General features: G+C 44.6%; 1 protein-coding gene across 1 annotated transcript in view; it reads right to left on the bottom strand.

Annotated features, from left to right (window-relative positions):
• The window catches only part of GNA12 (G protein subunit alpha 12), a 116,116-nt gene extending 101,428 nt beyond the window's left edge, over nucleotides 1-14,688 (bottom strand). Inside the window, exon 1 of the mRNA XM_038762272.1 lies at nucleotides 14,395-14,688. Within this exon, the coding sequence (XP_038618200.1) occupies nucleotides 14,395-14,688 (294 nt within the window). The remainder of the gene's footprint in view (nucleotides 1-14,394) is intronic.
• Between the last annotated feature and the right edge of the window lie 1,482 nt (nucleotides 14,689-16,170).

The raw sequence follows: 16,170 nt of genomic DNA, 5'->3' as shown, positions 1-16,170 counted from the left end.
AAAACGTCAACAGCGTTCTATTAAAATAGGCTATAAAGTATTTAAATCTTGGTTTATACTAAAAGTACAGGATAGTGTCATGCACAAAGTGGATGTTCATTAAATATTTTGATGAGAATAACAACCACACCTAGCCAAAGAGAAGTCTCAAAGGGAGTGTTTATTAAACCTGTCCCCACCAGATTCCTCATGTGAACCCAAGCCAGCAAGCTGTTGCTGAGAAACTCCAACTTTAGATATGTGTGTGTATAATAGACATTTATATGTGTGAGTAGATGTGTGTGTGTGTGTGTGTGTGTGTGCGTATACACAGATATATAAATATCTATGGATATATAAATCACCACTTAGAATTTTTTAAGAGGCAAAATTAAAATCTAAACTTTCTTATCTTGGTTTCTAGACTATTACATACACACATGAGATGAACAAATCAAAGGAAAATTACAATAAAATACCACTTTCAGCACTTTCAAAAAGCACATAACAGCCTACATGCACACAAACATGAAGACAACCATTTAGTAGATAGAAAGAACAGTTTTATCAACCATAAATCTGAGGAGACTACTTAAAATTCAGACAGCCTTATGATTAGCAAATATGCATTGCAATGGGGTGTTAATTGTTTTACATTCTTTCTTAACAAGACCAGGTGAGGAAGGTCAACAAGTTTTTTCATTAGTAGGAACTCTGAGCCATCATCTCTCATTATTTTTAAAAGAGGCAAAAATTAAATGTAAACTTTGCTATTTGATTTCTAGATTACTACTTAACCAACTACATCACCTTGAATGGTAAACACTCTGACTTTTCTTTGAAGACTAATACATTTTAGATAACTCCACTTATTCTGAGCCAGCAGAATCTGAAGACATTACTACAGTGGGCAGTAAATTTTAAAAACCTTTTATGTATGAAATACAGGATGACCCTAATTAAGCTTCTCCAACATGCTCAAATCTTTCTGTTTTACCAAACAATTGACAAACTTTTCTTTTATTATCTCTACCAAGAGTAGGTTGCATACTTCCAAACCACAACTTCCATATTGATCCAGCCAGGTGAATTAAACCAATGCCAGCTTTTCCAAGTGCAGATGGACTAACCCATAAAATGCTGATTTTTGGAGATGGATATAACCAAATAGTTCCATCCACAACCTAAGCCTCATTCTAAAAGGCTGACAACATGAAAATACTGTATTGATAGAAAATTTTCACAAAACTACCTCATCAAGTGCAGTGATGCAATCAAAATGTGCTGTTTTTGACCGAAAAGGGCCATCTCCATATGGGAATGTAAAAAATACCATCGCTGAAACAGATGCTATTAGGCCATTCTATAGTTTTGGGGTTTTTTTACAAGTTGCATTAGCAAAAACACCACAGTCTTAGCCGAACTCTGAACTTTAAAAAAAAAAAAGACAAAAACCGAAAAACTAAAACCTAAGGAGAGTCCATCACTGTCCAGGTCTGCCCACTTCTTGTCCTCTCCCAGCTTTTTGAGGAGTGGTGGAGATGGGAAGGATTGAAGGATGAAGGAATTGTTACTGATACTGTGAAAAAGATGACTTCAGCCAAAGCTACTGTAGGGGCTTGTGATGATTCAGTGCTTCCCAGAAGGGGGAAAAAACCCAACAAACAATTATTTTCCCCAAGCCCATTAAATGGTGGAAACCATGTTTGTTTTCTCTCATGCATGTGGGCTTTTCAATCAGTGGTATTTATTGATCCCTTATGGTGTGCGGAGCACTGGACTAGGCGATTAGGAGAGTATAAGAGAGTTGGTAGATGTGTTCCCTGCCCACAATGAGCTCACAGTCCCCTGATTTTCCCGAGTTGGCAGGAAAGGTCCTCTCTCCCTCAAACCTTAGTAGACCATGCTAACATACTCAATAATGTCTTTGCAAATGTATGAGGGCACCGCAGTGCCTGCTGCTCTTGAGATCCCAAGAGCTGTTCTGAGACTCCAGATTGAACCACAGACTCCCTACCAGGTGCCCTGCACTGTGTAATAATAATAATAATAATAATAATAATGGCATTTATTAAGCGCTTACTATGTGCAAAGCACTGTTCTAAGCGCTGGGGGGATACAAGGTGATCAGGTTGTCCCACGGGGGGCTCACAGTCTTAATCCCCATTTTACAGATGAGGGAACTGAGGCACAACAGAGTAGATAGGCACATTCCCTGCCCAAAAGGACTTAACAATCTAGAGGGGAGAGGCACTAAAATAAATTAGAGATATGTTTGTAAGTGTTGTGGGGCTGGGGTGACTATCAAGTGCTTAAAGGTTACAGATCCAAGTGCATAGGTGAGGCAGAAGGCAAGGGGAGTAGAGGAAACGAGAGCTTAGTCGGGAAAGGTCTCAATAATAATAATATTATTCCCTGTGTGCCACTGGGAACAGAGCCACCAGGCAAGAGTGTGGATGACTCAATGCAAATCATCCCCATCACTCCCCCGTAGACTGTACACGCACTGAGGGCAGGGAACACGGCTACTGACTCTGTTATATTGTTCAAGTGAACTCTCCCAGGAGCTTAGTTCGGGGCTCTGCATACGGTAACTGCTCAATAAATAGAACTGATCGAATGACCACTGCTGCAAATCATCACCATGGCTGTAAATCGTCTCTAGCGAGTGCCCCGTCTTAACCATGGCCAGAAAAGGTGCATTAGTGCATTTTCTTTGACAAAGTGTGCAAGTGACTCTCTCAAAGGCATTCATTCTCAGGACTGCAGATCAACACTGGAATGAAGGACAACTCCACTAAATTAAGATAACACTGTTTTACACTTTTTTGCTGCAGCAGAAAATGTCAGAGCATTCTTTTCCTTTATTTCAAAACCCTGACTTTCTAAAACGATGACCTCCAATGAATAAACTGGAACTTTTGAAAAATCAGAACTTTTAATATTTTTAGTGAGAAATAAAATACACGCTGGGCTGGAAGATATGCTTTTGCCTCAGGTAGTAATACAAGTTTAGCACTTAAGTCTATTATGCAACATTAGCTTTTTTAGTTCAAAGATCACCCTGTAATTAAATCTAGTGCTTAGGTTTTTATTCCAGTTCCACTAAAATGATCCTATCCATTCCAGCTATGCAATACTAGAGAAAATAATTATGAATTGTTGGCAACAGATCATAGTAGCATCAAATGCAGTTTTCACAACTCAACATGACAGACAACAGAAATCAAATATTGCTAATGTGAAATTAATATTATTGAAATTACCTAAATACCAACTTAAAGGCTGCACAGAAAATCTAACGCATAAATCTGTTACAGAGCCTCCTATACTGACTGTGGTCTCTCTCTGGAAAATAATCTTTCCTTAATAATAGTTATGGTATTTGTTAAGCACTTACTATGTGCCTGGCAATGTATTAAGGGAATCATTTAAGTGTGCCAAAGTAGAAAAATTAGCTTGCTCACAAATGCAATTTGTGGCAAGGACTTTAAAAAGCCCTACGGATCCCAGGCTCCAAAACTATAAATGTGAACTCCTTCAGTCTGCCCTGATTCTTGATGTTCAAGCAGAAAGTGGTGTGCATGTTTGGCAGAAGAGCAATTTATTCATTCATTCAATCGTATTTAGTGAGCGCTTACTGTGTGCAGAGCACTGTACTAAATGCTTGGGAACCCCTTCAGTCTGCCCTGATTCTTGATGTTCAAGCAGAAAGTGGTATGCACGTTTGACAGAAGAAAGGGCAATTTATTCGTTCATTCAATCGTATTTATTGAGCACTTACTGTGTGCAGAGCACTGTACTAAGAGCTTGGGAAGTACAAATCGGCAATGAGGTTTACGCTTTCAAATACCCAGAAAAATCTGCTGCAAATCCTCCTCTTATATTCTCTTAAGAAGAGGTAAAACCTAGAACAGTGCTTTGCACATAGTAAGCGCTTAATAAATGCCATCATTATTATTATTATACCTTTCACCTGGTTCAACAATTCAGAAGAGATGAGCATTTTAGAAAGCCCCATTTTATAAGCACACCACAGTCTCTCCATCCACAGGTCTACTATTGGCTGTTTTGCACTTCCCATTCAGACAAGGAAAATTGGTCAGAAAGTCTTCCAGCATCCGCTTACCACCGATGTTGCTTTTAATAGCACTATTTAATTTACAGATTTTTCTTTCTGAAGTGATCTGGGAGCATGCTGGCACAGGTTTAGTCTTAGTGTTAGGGGTTACTGTAACTGTTTCCATATATAGATGGGCCTGGGGAGACTAAATTTGGAAGGAGCTCCATTCAAACAGCCAGAGCAAATATGAAAGGTTTCTCTAAATAGTAAAACATTTGAATATGCTATAAGACAGGTTTAGAGGCATTCTTGGTGTTATGACTCAAATATTCCAGATATCAGTCATATTTATTGAGTACTTACTGTGTGATGAGCACTATATTAGGCACATGGGAGAGTAGAGATATACAAGATATAATAAGCACTCAATATATACCATGATGATGACAATATACCATTTAGATTCAGAAAGTCTGATAAACAAAGCTTCCTGTACCCCAGTCCTTAATCAGAGTTTATAAGGGACTGTCACTAATAGAGGAAAGGCTAGAAACCTCTGATAACAAAGGTTTCAGGCAGAGTCTGATTTCACCAGGGCCTTATGACACCAAAAGCATATATTAACCTGATCACATTTACACTGTCCAACATGTGGGGGAATAACAATCTTAAAAAAAGACTGGTCCAGCTAGTAGTGGATGAATTCCATCAAAGGTAACAAGAACCTCCAAAGCTTCCCTTAGCTTCTTTTCTGGGCTTGAAAGGTAAATGGACAAAATTTGCTTTGAAACCTAACAGCAGCAAGCTGATCAAACAGGGGCAACTCACTGCCAATGGCATCCAACCTGAATTTTAAGGTTCTTCACAAATACTAGAGAAGCCAAAGAAACTTAGTAAATCCTCTTGAAAAATCTAAAAATCAATTTTGAAGTACTCATTTACTTCCTCTGTCCATTTTACTTCTAATGTGCTCTTCCCAGAGATATGAAAGTTCTCATTTTCACATTTTAAAAGGGATCAAAACAGAAGGGAAAAATAATCTTGCTGAGATCTTTAACATCACTACTTTGATGAACAATAAAACCTACTTCTAGGAAGCCACAGAACAGATGGAATAAAACACTCTTTCCACAAGTAGAAGATATGTCACAGGAGGAAGTTACACCCATTTTGCAGCTACTTTACTTTTTCTAGGAGACTTGCTTATGGCTTCTTAAATAATTCAGGATGAGCATCTCATCCACATCAAGTCAAGACTGCTCTGTTAGCTTGCAACTGCAAAGCTGGAAAAGACCAAGCAAACACTGGTGGTTCCTACAAGTCAATAAACATAGGCTTGGACTCTCAAAAATAGATGAAATTCATTTAGCTGGCTCTCCTCAACTTACAAGAAGATCTAAAACACTGTCAAAAAGCTTCTGATTTTGAAGAGACTGGGAAGATGGGCAATTACCAGCAATAAACCAAATCACATATTTCTGTATCAGCACATCAGGACAAAAGGAACAAAATTAAAATCTGGTAGTTTTATAGTACAGAGTCAGAGACCAAAGATAAACTTTTCCCTCTGACTTCTTTTTTTTCTCCCATATTCAATCTGTCTCTAAATCCTGGCAATTCTTCCTCTACAGTATTTCCCATATCCACCCTTTCCTCTTAACCCTTGGGGACAAGGGTTGGATTACTGCAACCATCTACTGTAGGCTTCCCTGCCTCGAGCCCCTTCCTTCTTCAGTTTATCCTACATTAAGTTGCCTGGATTAACTTCCTAAAGTGTCAGTCATCTTCTTACCTTTTCACTCTACTCACCCACTATACCCCCAGGCACACTTGGCTCCTTCCCAACTGTCCCCTTCTCTCAACTTCCTCGCCTCTGACCCATTTTGCATACCTTTCCCTTCCTTACCTGGAATTCCCTCCCACGTCAAAGGCACCAAATAATTAGAATAATTGTGGTATTTATTAAGTGCTTACTATGTGCCAGGCACTGCACTAAGCACTGGGGTGGATACAAGCATATCGGGTTGGACACAGTCCCTGTCCTGCACGGGACTCACAATTTTAATCCCCATTTTACAGATGAGGTAACAGGCACTGAAAAGTGAGGTGACTTGCCCAAGGCCACACAGCAGACAAACGCTGGAGCTGGGATTTGTTCCTTCCCTCCTTTGAAGGGCATTTCCCAAGACATCCTCATCTCCCTTGGTCATATCATTCTACCAGTCACCCCAGAGCACTTGTGTTAATTCATACCAATAATACCACCTACAGTAGAGATCGTGGCAGTTGGGTCAGACACCTAACCTCTACATTTAACCACTTGCTAGACTCTGACAATATGCTGAAGGAGGAGATAGAGAAGAATTGGCTGCTTATCGTTTCTTGATTACCAACTAAGGTCCTAGAAATACCATACTTACTAAAAGCTAGCCCTTAATAAGAAGCCCGCGGCACGCAACCCGAAATCCATAGGCCACCGCGTCTCAGGTAGGTTCCTCGGAATGACAAACTTCATCCATAACTTAAACCTCTCTATCAATCTTGGACTTCTGGATACTTTGAAGAAAGGAAAGGGGTAAAAACAAAAGCCGACTACTGCTGGATACAAAAACTGTTGTAAACGCGGAAGTTCTATTCTATTCTCCATCTACACCCAGTCCCTTGGAGAACTCATTCGCCCACACGGCTTCAATTACCACCTCTGTGTGGATGATGCCCAAATTTACATCACCAGCCTGGATCTCTCTCCCTCTCTGCAGCCTCGCATTTGCTCCCGCCTTCAAGACATCTCTATGCGGATGTCCTCCCATCACCTCAAACTTAACACGTTCAAAAAAGAGCACCTTATCTTCCCACCCAAACCTTGTCCTCCCCATGACTTTCTCATCACCACCACCCTTTCTGTCTTACAAGCCCATAACCTTGACTCCTCTCCCTCATTCAGCCCAAATATTCAATCTATCACTAAATCCCATGAGTTCCACCTTCACAACATCACTACAATCCAGGTTTTCCTCTCCATCCAAACTGCTACCATGTTTATTCAATCACTTCACCTATCTCACCTTGATTACTGTACCAGCCTCCTTGCTGACTGCCCTGTCTCCTGTGTCACCCCACTCCAGTCTATACTTCCTTCTGCTACCCGGATCATTCTTCTACAAACACATTCAGGCCATGCTTCCCCACTCCTCAAGTGGTTGCCCATCCACCTCCGCATCAAACAAAAACTCCTTACTACTGGCTTTAAAATACTCAGTCACTGGACCCGCTCCTACCTCCATAAACCATGAGGGAAGTGGAAGAAAGAACTACAATTAATGGTGAACTAGAAGTTGACATCGACACTTGTCTTTTCCAAGTGCTGAGCCCAGTGCCGTGCACACACTCGGCACTCCATTCACTCATTTAATTGTATTTATTGAGCACTTACCATGTGCAGTGCACTGGACAAGCACTTGGGAAGTACAAATTGGCAACAGAGATGGTCCCTACCCAACAACGGGCTCCCAGTCTAGAAGGGGGAGAATATGACTCAATAAATACGACCTGTCTACTTGTTTTGTTGTCTGTCTCCCCCTTCTACACTGTGAGCCCACTGTTGGGTAGGGACCGTCTCTGTTGCCGACTTGTACTTCCCAAGTGCTTAGTCCAGTGCTCTGCACACAGTAAGCGCTCAGTAAATACGACTGAATGAATAATAGTGCTTTGCACATAGCAAGAGCTTAATAAATGCCATTATTATTAATAATGATGGCATTTGCTAAGCACTTACTATGTGCAAAGCACTGTTCTAAGCGCTGGGGGGGGGGGATACAAGGTGATCAGGTTGTCCCACGTGGGGCTCACAGTCAATTCCCATTTTACAGATGAGGGAACTGGGGCACAGAGAAGTGACTTGCCCAAAGTCACCCAGCTGACAAGCAGTGGAGCCGGGATTATAATAATAATAATGATGGCATTTGTTAAGCACTTACTATGTGCCAAGCACTGTTCTAAGCGCTGGGGGGGATACAAGGTAATCAGGTTGTCCCACGTCGGGCTCACAGTCAATCCCCACTTTACAGATGAGGGAACTGAGGCACACAGATCAGGTTGTCCCAGTCACAGTGTTTTGCACATAGTAAGCGCTTAACAAATACGATTATTAGTACCATTATTATTAATCCCCATTTTACAGATGAGGGAACTGAGGCACACAGAAGTGAAGTGACTTGCCCAAGGTCACCCAGCTGATAAGCGGCGGAGCCGGGATTAGAATCACGACCTCTGACTCTGATCCACACTGCTTCTCCAATCTCTATGACCGACAGCTTACTGATTTACTTCCCCAGTGCTTCGCCTAGTGCTCTGCACCCGTGGCTCAGTGGAAAGAGCCCGGGCTTGGGAGCCAGAGGTCGTGGGTTCTAATCCCGGCCCCACCGCTTGTCAGCTGGGTGACCTTGGGAAAGTCACTTCTCTGGGCCTCAATTACCTAATCTGTAAAATGGGGATTAGGACTGGGAGCTCCACGAGGGACAACCTTAGCACCTTGTATCCCCTCCCAGTGCTTAGAGCAGTGCATTGCACATAGTAAGGGCTTAAAAGAGACGGTCCTTACCCAACAAGGGGCTCCCAGTCTAGTCTCCCTTCTAGACTGTGAGCCCGCTGTTGGGTAGGGACCGTCTCTATATGTTGCCAACTTGTACTTCCCAAGCGCTTAGTACAGTGCTCTGCACACAGTAAGCGCTCAATAAATACGATTGAATGAATGAATGAACAAACGCCATCATCACCATAGGTTCAAATCCCGGCTCTGCCAATTAATAATAATAATGTTGGTATTTGTAAAGCGCTTACTATGTGCCAAGCACTGTTCTAAGCGCTGGGGAGGTTACAAGGTGATCAGGTTGTCCCACAGGGGGGTCACACAAATTTAATCCCCTCCCCATTTTACAGATGAGGTAACTGAGGCCCAGGGAAGTTAAGTGACTTGACCAAAGTCACAAAGCTGACAGTTGGCGGAGCAGGGATTTGAACCCATGACCTCTGACTCCAAAGCCCGGACTCTTTCCACTGAGCCACGCTGCTTCTCTTGTCAGCTGTGTGACTTTCGGCAAGTCACTTAACTTCTCCGTGCCTCAGTTCCCTCATCTGTAAAATGGGGATGAAGACTGTGAGCCCCACGTGGGGCAACCTGATCACCTTGTATCCTCCCCAGCGCTTGGAACAGTGCTTTGCACATAGTAAGCGCTTAACAAATGCCATTATTATTATCATCATCATCATCAATCAATCGTATTTCTTGAGCACTTACTGTGTGCTGAGCACTGTACTAAGTGCTTGGGAATCAATCAATCATACTTATTGAGCGCTTACTGCGTGCAGAGCACCGTACTAAGCGCTTGGGAAGTACAAGTTGGCAACATATAGAGACAGTCCCTACCCAACAGCGGGCTCACAGTCTAGAAGGGGGAGACAGAGAACAAAACCAAACATATTAACAAAATAAAATAGACTAGATATGTACAAGTAAAATAAATAAATAAATAGAGTAATAAATATGCACAAAGACATATACATAGATACAGGGGCTGTGGGGAAGGGAAGGAGGTAAGGCGGGGGGGATGGAGGGGGGGCAACATATAGAGATGGTCCCTACCCAACAGTGGGCTCAGTCTAGAAGGGGGAGACAGAGAACAAAACCAAACATATTAACAAAATAAAATAAATAGAATAGATATGAACAAGTAAAATAGAGTAATGAATATGTACAAACATATATACACATATACAGGTGCTGTGGGGAAGGGAAGGAGGTAAGGCGGGGGGGCAACATATAGAGACGGTCCCTACCCAACAGCAGGCTCACAGTCTAGAAGGGGGAGACAGAGAACAAAACCAAACATATTAACAAAATAAAATAAATAGAATAGATATGAACAAGTAAAATAAATAGAGTAATGAATATGTACAAACATATATACACATATACAGGTGCTGTGGGGAAGGGAAGGAGGTAAGGCGGGGGGCAACATATAGAGACGGTCCCTACCCAACAGCAGGCTCACAGTCTAGAAGGGGGAGACAAAGAACAAAACCAAACATATTAACAAAATAAAATAAATAGAATAGATATGAACAAGTAAAATAAATACATAAATAGTGTAATAAATATGTACAAACATATATACATATATACAGGTGCTGTGGGGAAGGGAAGGAGGTAAGGCAGGGGGCAACATATAGAGACGGTCCCTACCCAACAGTGGGCTCACAGTCTAGAAGGGGGAGACAGAGAACAAAACCAAACATATTAACAAAATAAAATAAATAGAATAGGTATGAACAAGTAAAATAAATAGAGTAATAAATATGTACAAACATATATACAGGTGCTGTGGGGAAGGGAAGGAGGTAAGGCGGGGGGGCAACATATAGAGACGGTCCCTATCAATCAATCATCAATCAATCGTATTTACTGAGCGCTTACTGTGTGCAGTGTACTAAGCGCTTGGGAAGTACAAGTTGGCAACATAGAGAGACAGTCCCTACCCAACAGCGGGCTCACAGTCTAGAAGGGGGAGACAAAGAACAAAACCAAACATATTAACAAAATAAAATAAATAAAATAGATATGAACAAGTAAAATAGAGTAATAAATATGTACAAACATATATACAGGTGCTGTGGGGAAGGGAAGGAGGTAAGGCGGGGGAGCAACAAATAGAGACGGTCCCAATCAATCAATCGTATTTATTGAGCGCTTACTGTGTGCAGAGCACTGGACTAAGCGCTTGGGAAGTACAAGTTGGCAACATAGACAGTCCCTACCCAACAGCGGGCTCACAGTCTAGAAGGGGGAGACAAAGAACAAAACCAAACATATTAACAAAATAAAATAAATAAAATAGATATGAACAAGTAAAATAGAGTAATAAATATGTACAAACATATATACAGGTGCTGTGGGGAAGGGAAGGAGGTAAGGCGGGGGAACAACATATAGAGACGGTCCCAATCAATTGTATTTACTGAGTGCTTACTGTGTGCAGAGCACTGTACTAAGTGCTTGGGAAGTACAAGTTGGCAACATAGAGAGACAGTCCCTACCCAACAGTGGGCTCACAGTCTAAAAATATATATATACAGGTGGTGTGGGAAAGGGAAGGAGGTAAGGCGGCGGGGGGGCCAACATATAGAGACGGTCCCTACCCAACAGCGGGCTCACAGTCTAGAAGGGGGAGACAGAGAACAAAACCAAACATACTAACAAAATAAAATAAGTAGAATAGGTATGAACAAGTAAAATAGAGTAATAAATATGTACAAACATATATACGGGTGCTGTGGGGAAGGGAAGGAGGTAAGGCGTGGGGGGCAACATATGGAGACGGTCCCTATCAATCAATCGTATTTATTGAGCGCTTACTGTGTGCAGAGCACTGTACTAAGCGCTTGGGAAGTCCAAGTTGGCAACATAGAGAGGCAGTCCCTACCCAACAGCGGGCTCACAGTTGCAAATTGGACTGAGTGAGCGGCCTTAACCCACTGTTGGGTAGGGACTGCCTGTGTTGCCAACTTGGACTTCCCAAGCGCTTAGCACAGCGCTCTGCACACAGTAAGCGCTCAATAAATATGACTGATTGACTGATTGAGAGTAATTGTCTGGCAGATTTGAGGAGGGAGGGCGTTGGAGTCCAGAGGTAGGATGTGGGTCAGTGTTGCCAACTTGTCCTTCCCAAGCGCTTAGCACAGTGCTCTGCACACAGGAAGCGCTCAATAAATACGATTGACTGATTGAGAGTAATTGTCTGGCAGATTTGAGGAGAGAGGGCGCTGGAGTCCAGAGGTAGGGTGTGGGTCAGTGTTGCCAACTTGTACTTCCCAAGCGCTTAGCACAGTGCTCTGCGCACAGTAAGCGCTCAATAAATACGATTGATTGATGGAGAGTAATTGTCTGGCAGATTTGAGGAGGGAGGGCGTTGGAGTCCAGAGGTAGGATGTGGGTCAGTCCCAAGCGATTAGCACAGCGCTCTGCGCACAGGAAGCGCTCAATAAATACGATTGATTGATTGATTGATTGAGAGTAATTGTCTGGCAGATTTGAGGAGGGAGGGCGTTGGAGTCCAGAGGTAGGATGTGGGTCAGTGTTGCCAACTTGTCCTCCCCAAGTGCTTAGCACAGCGCTCTGCACAAAGTAAGCGCTCAATAAATACGATTGATTGATTGAGACTGTGAGCCCACTGTTGGGTAGGGACTGTCTCTATATGTTGCCAATTTGTACTTCCGAAGCGCTTAGTCCAGTGCTCTGCACATAGTAAGTGCTCAATAAATACGATTGATGGTGATGATTATGATGATTGAGAGTAATTGTCTGGCAGATTTCAGGAGGGAGGGCGCTGGAGTCCAGAGGTAGGGTGTGGGTCAGTGTGGCCAACTTGTCCTTCCCAAGCGCTCAGCCCAGCGCTCTGCGCACAGTCAGCGCTCAATAAATACGATTGATTGATGATTGATCATCCCCATCAATCGTATTTATTGACTGCTTACTCTGCGCAGAGCGCCGTACTAAGCGCTTGGGAAGTACAAACTGGCAACATATAGAGACAGTCCCTACCCAACAGCGGGCTCCCAGTCTAAAAGTATTAGGCCCTGCTGAGAGCTCACCTCCTCCAGGAGGCCTTCCCAGACTGAGCCCCTTCCCTCCTCTCCCCCTCGTCCCCCTCTCCATCCCCCCATCTTACCTCCTTCCCTTCCCCACAGCATATGGTTGTACATATTTATTACTCTATTCATTTATTTATCTTACTTGTACATTTCTATCCTATTTATTTTATTTTGTGGGTGCGTTTGGTTCTGTTCTCTGTCTCCCCCTTTTAGACTGTGAGCCCACTGTTGGGTATATGTTGCCAACTTGGACTTCCCAAGCGCTCAGTCCAGCGCTCTGCACACAGGAAGCGCTCAATAAATACGATTGATCGATGATTGATCATCCTCATCAATCGTATTTATTGAGTGCTTACTCTGCACAGAGCACCGTACTAAGCGCTTGGGAAGTACAAACTGGCAACATATAGAGACAGTCCCTACCCAACAGCGGGCTCCCAGTCTAAAAGTATTAGGCCCTGCTGAGCGCTCACCTCCTCCAGGAGGCCTTCCCAGACTGAGCCCCTTCCCTCCTCTCCCCCTCGTCCCCCTCTCCACCCCCCATCTTACCTCCTTCCCTTCCCCACAGCATATGGTTGTACATATTTATTACTCTATTCATTTATTTATCTTACTTGTACATTTCGATCCTATTTATTTTATTTTGTGGGTGCGTTTGGTTCTGTTCTCTGTCTCCCCCTTTTAGACTGTGAGTCTTTTAGACTGTGAGCCCACTGTTGGGTAGGGACCGTCTCTACGTGATGCCAATTTGTACTTCCCAAGCGCTTAGTCCAGCGCTCTGCACACAGTAAGCGCTCAATAAATACGATTGATTGATGATTGATTGTGAGCCCACTGTTGGGTAGATGTTGCCAATCAATCAATCAATCAATCGTATTTATTGAGCGCTTACTATGTGCAGAGCACTGGACTAAGCGCTTGGGAAGTACAAACTGGCAACACATAGAGACAGTCCCTACCCAACAGTGGGCTCACAGGCTAGAAGGGGGAGACAGAGAACAGAACCAAACATACCAACAAAATAAAATAAATAGGAAAGAAATGTACAAGTAAAATAAATAAATAAATAGAGGAATAAATCTGTACAACCATATATACATATATACAGGTGCTGTGGGGAAGGGAAGGAGGTAAGATGGGGGGATGGAGAGGGGGACGAGGACTTCCCAAGCCAACTTGGACTTCCCAAGCGCTCTGCACATAGTAAGCGCTCAGTAAATACGATTGATTGATGATTGATTGTGAGCCCACTGTTGGGTAGATGTTGCCAATCAATCAATCAATCAGTCAATCGTATTTATTGAGCGCTTACTATGTGCAGAGCACTGGACTAAGCGCTTGGGAAGTACAAATTGGCAACACATAGAGACAGTCCCTACCCAACAGTGGGCTCACAGTCTAAAAGGGGGAGACAGAGAACAGAACCAAACATACCAACAAAAGAAAATAAATAGGAAAGAAACGTACAAGTAAAATAAATAAATAAATAGAGGAATCAATCTGTACAACCATATATACATATATACAGGTGCTGTGGGGAAGGGAAGGAGGTAAGGTGGGGGGATGGAGAGGGGGACGAGGACTTCCCAAGCCAACTTGGACTTCCCAAGCGCTCTGCACATAGTAAGCGCTCAGTACATACGATTGATTGATTGATTGATTAAGAGGGGGATTGACCCCCCCCCTCCCCCCCCGCGGCGGCTCACCTTGAGGACGTTCTCGAAGATGGTGTCCCGGAACTCGAGCAGCGCCTTCTGGTCGAACTCGCGGCCGTGGATGATGCGCATCTGCTTGAGGAAGGTGGACTTGCCGCTCTCGCCGGCGCCCAGGAGGAGGATCTTCACCAGGCGGCGCACGGCGCGGCGCTCCCGGGCCAGCAGCGCGTCGATCTCCCGGCTGCGCCGCCGGGCCTCCCGCTCCGACCCGCGGACCCCCCCGGGACGCCCGCCGGCCTCGGCCGGCAGCAGGCAGCGGCTCAGGCTCCGCACCACCCCCGACATCGCTCCCACCACCACCACCACCACCGCCGCCTCTCCTCCGCACTCCTCCGAGCTCCGGACGGGGAGCGGTTTGCAACACCCCGCCGCGCCCCCATTGGCCGGCGGCCTGTCCGTCCATCCCCCGCCGCGCCCTCCCATTGGCCCGCCGCGCGTCACTCCCCTCTCCGCCGTTCTCATTGGCTCTCCCGAGTAGCCGAGGACGAAAGGGAGGCGGGGCCCCGAGGAGGGACGCCCCCGTCGTCGCGCGCGACCGCTGATTGGACCGCCCGTTGCTAGGGGGCGGGGCGTCGGAAGGGTGGGCCCGCTGTGCGTGACGTTTTCATCAATCAATCAATCGATCAATCAATCAATCAATCAATCGTATTTATTGAGCGCTTACTGTGGGCAGAGCGCTGGACTAAGCGCTTGGGAAGTACAAATTGGCAACATAGAGAGACGGTCCCTACCCAACGGTGGGCTCACAGTCTAAAAGGATCATCGCTCGCGACTTCTGATTGGATCGCTGGTTGCTAGGGGGCGGGGCGTCGGCAGGGTGGGCCAGCTGTGCTTGACGTTTACATCAATCAATCAATCAATCGATCGTATTTATTGAGCGCTTACTGTGTGCAGAGCGCTGTACTAAGCGCTTGGGAAGTACAAATTGGCAACATAGAGAGACGGTCCCTACCCAACGGTGGGCTCACAGTCTAAAAGGATCATCGTTCGCGACTTCTGATTGGATCGCTGGTTGCTAGGGGGCGGGGCGTCGGAGGGGTGGGCCCGCTGTGCGCGACGTTTTCATCAATCAATCAATCAATCAATCAATCAATCAATCGTATTTATTGAGCGCTTACTATGTGCAGAGCACTGTACTAAGCGCTTGGGAAGTACAAATTGGCATCACATAGAGACAGTCCCTACCCAACAGTGGGCTCACAGTCTAAAAGGGGGAGACAGAGAACAGAACCAAACATACCAACAAAATAAAATAAGTAGGATAGAAATGTACAAGTCAAATAAATAAATAAATAAATAAATAGAGTAATAAATACGTACATCAATCAATCAATCATCAATCAATCAATCAATCGATCGTATTTATTGAGCGCTTACTGTGGGCAGAGCGCTGGACTAAGCGCTTGGGAAGTCCAAGTCGGCAACATAGAGAGAAGGTCCCTACCCAACAGTGGGCTCACAGTCTAAAAGGGTCATCGCTCGCGACTTCTGATTGGATCGCTGGTTGCTAGGGGGCGGGGCGGGCCCGCTGTGCGCGACGTTTACATCAATCAATCAATCAATCAATCGTATTTATTGAGCGCTTACTGTGGGCAGAGCGCTGGGCTAAGCGCTTGGGAAGTACAAATTGGCAACATAGAGAGACGGTCCCTACCCAACAGTGGGCTCACAGTCTAAAAGGATCATCGCTCGCGACTTCTGATTGGATCGCTGGTTGCTAGGGGGCGGGGCGTCGGCGGGGTGGGCCCGCTGTGCGAGACGTTTACA

The sequence above is a fragment of the Tachyglossus aculeatus genome, chromosome 21, assembly GCF_015852505.1.
Source record: "Tachyglossus aculeatus isolate mTacAcu1 chromosome 21, mTacAcu1.pri, whole genome shotgun sequence".
Lineage (NCBI taxonomy): Eukaryota > Metazoa > Chordata > Mammalia > Monotremata > Tachyglossidae > Tachyglossus > Tachyglossus aculeatus.
The sequence above is the reverse complement of the archived record's forward strand: the minus strand, read 5'-3'. Positions and strand labels throughout refer to the sequence as shown.